This window comes from Elephantulus edwardii, unplaced genomic scaffold, assembly GCF_000299155.1.
Source record: "Elephantulus edwardii isolate Elephantulus edwardi_28Jun2011 unplaced genomic scaffold, EleEdw1.0 scaffold00226, whole genome shotgun sequence".
Classification (NCBI taxonomy): domain Eukaryota; kingdom Metazoa; phylum Chordata; class Mammalia; order Macroscelidea; family Macroscelididae; genus Elephantulus; species Elephantulus edwardii.
The window spans coordinates 2,888,189-2,892,856 of NW_006399976.1; the positions used below are offsets into that span (position 1 = coordinate 2,888,189).

Here is a 4,668-nt window from a genome sequence, read left to right on the forward strand (position 1 = left end):
CAATGATATTGTTCTAAGTTTCCATATTCTGTTGGGTCACCCTTCTTTGGGATGGGAACAAATATAGATCTCTTCCAGTCAGTTGGCCAAGTGGTTATTCTCCAGATTTCTTGGCACAACTTGGTGAGCATGTCCAGAGCAGCATCTGTTAGCTGAAATATGTCAATTGGCATACCATCTGTTCCTAGGGCCTTATTTTTTGCTATGAAATACAATCTCATCAGCAACAATGGCAAAATTTAACCATTGCTGTAAATTGTAAAATTTCCAAAATTTTACTAAGCCGGCGAACAACAAATGCTGGTGAGTATATGGAGAGATTGGAATCCCTTCTATTGCTGTTGGGATTGTAAAATGATAAATCCACTATCAATGGGAGTCTGACATTTCTTTAGATGGTGGAAAGTAGAAATATCATTTGACCCAGCTATTCCACTATTAGGAATATACCTTAAAGAAATTAGATCTGCATCACAAACGGGTGAATGCATATCTTTCTTTATTGTAGCATTGTTCACAACAGCAAAGAGAGGAAAGTAGATCAAGAACTCATTAACAAATTAATAGAGAGGAAAACTTGGGACATTTACACAGTGGAGAGTTAAATGGCATTAGAAAACAGTGATGAACTCATGAAACACTATACACATGGATGAGTCTAGAGAACACTGAGCTGAGGGAAATACCTCTGTCACAATAGGACAAATACTGTGTAAGACCATGGTTATAAAAAGAAAAGGATTATGAAGAAGAGTAGAAGAGCAGAAAAAGAATGAGCAAATAATGAGCATTGCATTGAAATAGGTGAACAGAGAGTGGATGAGGAAATGAATGGAAAAGTAGACATGGTTAATGCAATTAAAAATCCAGAACAGGACATCCATGACAGATTGGGGGAAAAGGGGGCAAGAGGGATACCAATGAGTGAATAAAAAACCGAATATTTTGTAAACTTTCATTTAAATAGCAGTAAACAGAAAAACCAAGAATTCAAGGCCCTTATTGGATAAATTTCAGACTTGTGTTTACAATGAGCAAACTAAGGATTAAGAGATGTCTTCTCTTGGACGTAAATCTACCCTGTTTATGGTGACTGTAACATTTGCACATTCTACAGCTTTAATGTTCTTTCTCTTTATTAAAATATACTCTATTCATCTATGTTCACCTGTGTCACTCCCATGGGATTTGAGTAGCTAGGAAAGCATCTAAGTCATACTGTCTTCTGTGCCATGAATAATAGTCTCTGGCACATTTCACAAATACAGTAATAAGCTATCTTATTAGCTGCAAATATCAGGCACATATTGTCTATTAGTTACCTCTTCTTATCATTATACCATTTTCAATATGACTTTGCAGCAAATAACATTAGTATATGGAGCCTATTCCTTCAACTTTTGGTACTGGAATGGTGTTAGGACATGCCACCGGAAGTCACTCGTAGTTAATAAAACACAGTGGAAGTTATGGTATGAACATTCCAAATCTGGATGTCAAGAAGCATTGCAGCTGACTATCACTTTCTTAGAACCATATGTTCACCATGTAAACAAACTTGAGTTGACAGCGAAAGGTTAAGAAACTACACAGGGTTGTTGCTCATGCAGATCATCAATAGTCATCACTGCAGTCATCCAAGCTCCTGACATGCAAAAGAGCTCAGACTGGATCCACAGAGCTGCCTTTATGATCCACACCTGAGCACAGATGCACAGTGGAGATCAGTCAAGACTAGAAGAATGCCTAGGTGGCTAATAGATCCATGAATAAAAGGAAATGCTAATTGTTTTAAGCCAATGAGTTTCAAAGTAGTTTGCTACTCAGCAAAGTCTAATGTACAACTTTCACCATTATTTCCACAAACATTATCTCAGGATTCCAATGCTTCAGCAAACATAGAAACTAATAATGCCTTCTTTGTGCCTACTATATACCAAGGGCATGATTCCATTCTGTCATATTGAACACCCTTCAACATGAACACCATTATTCTCAATCTATGGGTGAGTTAACTGAAGCTTAGAATGGAAGTGTGATGAGCCCAAAGTTTCCCATCAGAGCCCAGACTCCAACTAGATACATGTATCTTCACTCTCCACAAAGCTCCCTTAGGGACTCACATGCATGATGTTGGCACTCTCATTGAAAATCTTCATGTATGGCTTTAGGATGTTGAAGTGGAAGGCAGGTGTCAGCATGCGACGGTGGCGGTTCCACTTGTTGCCATTACTCACCAGGAGCCCATCTCCTAGTAGGTACAGTTGTTGGCAGTTAGCAAAGACGGCACATTCCCCTCAACCCCAACATTGTCCCCAGTCCCCCTCACCTGCCATTACTCACCCAGCCAAGGCTTGAGCATACTGTAGAAGATCACGTCCTTGGGTGCAATGGCAGCTGGCATAATTGAATGTAATCAGAAGTCAAGGTAAAGAATAAGGTAGGAATTCCAGGTGGGGATGTGGGCCTCTTAACAAGAATCTTCACACCCTCCAAGCTGAGCATAGCAAGAATGGACTGAAGAGCAGAAGAAGCATGGAGAAGGTAAGGGGGGGGGGCACCAGAAGACACAGCAGTAGCAAAAGGAGAGGAAAAGCAGAGTCCTCAAGTTCACAGCAGTATGTTAAACACACGCCTATCATGACACAGCACATCCCAACATGCCTATATATATCTCCTAAACCTCCAATATTTTTGGAACAACGAGCACAGCAGAACATCCTATGAAGCCCATGACATAAAGCAAGGAAGAGCACTTTAGTACAACCTCATTCTCTGTGACATCTCCTGATAAGAGCTTAAGACATCTGACACAAAACCAACACAATCCAATGTGAAAAGAATATACCTGACACATACTCACATGTCTATAACATGATCTTAGCATCATACTTTAACATTGACTTTAGATTGTTGGCATGGCCCAGGTACATGTTAAGATGCCTCCATAAAGCCACAATATAACAGATATAGGTAACATGTCTATAATTTGACACAACATTCTCTGACATGGACCAAATATGTTTGACTTTTCTTCAGAATACTCTGCATGAAAGCTCTAGAAATAATTTCAACATGATTCCATTAATGCCTTAAACATGGCCCAGTGTTACCCAGACATGGTCCAGGTATGACCAGACTACCACTACCTTTGACCTGACTCATACAAAATTAAAAGAACCATTTAGAAAATTCTCAGAGGGACCTTGATTCCCAGACAAAGCCCAGCCCAGACAACAAACAAATTCACATAAAAGCCACACATGATCAACAGGACATCTGGACAATCTCAAATGGCATCTCAGACAGACACCAATGGGTCCTGATGTCCTGCATCAGAGTTTAGATCAGATTTGATGGAGAAAAATCTCCAACTGGTCCCAGGTGCAAATATATGCCGAACCTGAGCACACAGCAAGCATTACATAGGCACTTCCTAAAAATGGCCAGATATGACCAAGGTCAGATAAATGGGTCCAAGTGTGCCAGAAGCAACAGCCTCCCACAACAGCTCCCCTGTCTATTTGCTTTGTCCCTTGCATAGCTAAGGCAACATGAAGGCCCAGGGGCAGCCCTGTTTGGGTAGCATTATGTCTACATAAGGCCAAGAGGATAAGCATGGTGAAGGGAAATTGAAAGGATTGGAAGATTGCATGCCAGGACTCTACCCACCAAAGACATGGAGACCAGAGGTGCCAAACAGGCTCTGAGTATTTTTTTATTTATTTATTTAATTGTGTGTACCATCAAATTGGATCTGACTGGTATAGGAGGTGATTGTTCCTCCTTCTTCAGCAGAGCATCTGGTGGATTTGAACCGTGCACCTCTAGGATTGCAGCGCAGTTTCCTGCCACTAGACCACCAGAGCTCGCCGGCTCTGAGTATTTTGAAGACTCTCCTCTGAGCTCCAAAACTGGGGAGGAACAAAAGGGACCAAGTTCATACCATTAGGGGTGCCAGAAATAAGACAAAGACGCTCCACAGACCTGAGACAGCTATTCATCCACAACTTTTTTGTGCTAAACCTCCACTTGGTCCCACAGCCCGATATATAAGCATGAAGGATCTCCTAGTAACAAGACATAAAGGTCCTCTCTCCCATTGGGAACTTGACACCACCTTCACCTCAATGTTCTTCTTCACCTTATTTTCAAGATAAGTAAACTAAGACTCGGAAAAATAATGCCATGTGTGTAAGGTCTCCCAGAGACTAAATGACTATCCAGACCACAATTCGTGTGTATCAATTCAGGACTTGAGTTCTTAAGCACTGAGTTATTTTGTCTTCAAAAACAATAACTGTGAGAGCTCATAAACATAAAAACTGGGAAAGCAAAGTCCAGGTGATTGTCTTGGACCTAGTATTACTTGAAGGCTACTCTCCCTGAACTATTTAGTCAATAGGTGCACTTTCTTTACTTAGGCTACAGACGGCTTTGTGAGTTTCCACCACTCACAACACAGAAACCTCAGCAACTGAAGGGTCAAAGGCCTTTCCACCGTCATCAAGCAAGTTAGTAACAGAGTTGAAATTTCATTCCTTTGTCAAGGATGCAAAAGTAAAGGGTGAAGGAAGGGAGAAAAGATGAGGTGAAGTATCTCAGGAGAGATATCTGGAGAGTGAAGGAACTCAAGATTGGACAATTCACAGGATACAAATCAAAATA

At 40.9% G+C, this 4,668-nt stretch overlaps 1 protein-coding gene across 1 annotated transcript in view; it reads right to left on the reverse strand.

The window, feature by feature from the left end:
* LOC102871031 (leukotriene-B(4) omega-hydroxylase 1-like) overlaps positions 1-4,668 on the reverse strand; it is a 34,856-nt gene that overhangs the window by 22,722 nt on the left and 7,466 nt on the right. The window contains exons 3-4 of the mRNA XM_006898334.1: positions 2,344-2,397; positions 2,124-2,251 (exon numbers count right to left, since the gene is read on the reverse strand). Coding sequence (XP_006898396.1) covers positions 2,124-2,251; positions 2,344-2,397 — 182 coding nt within the window. The remainder of the gene's footprint in view (positions 1-2,123; positions 2,252-2,343; positions 2,398-4,668) is intronic.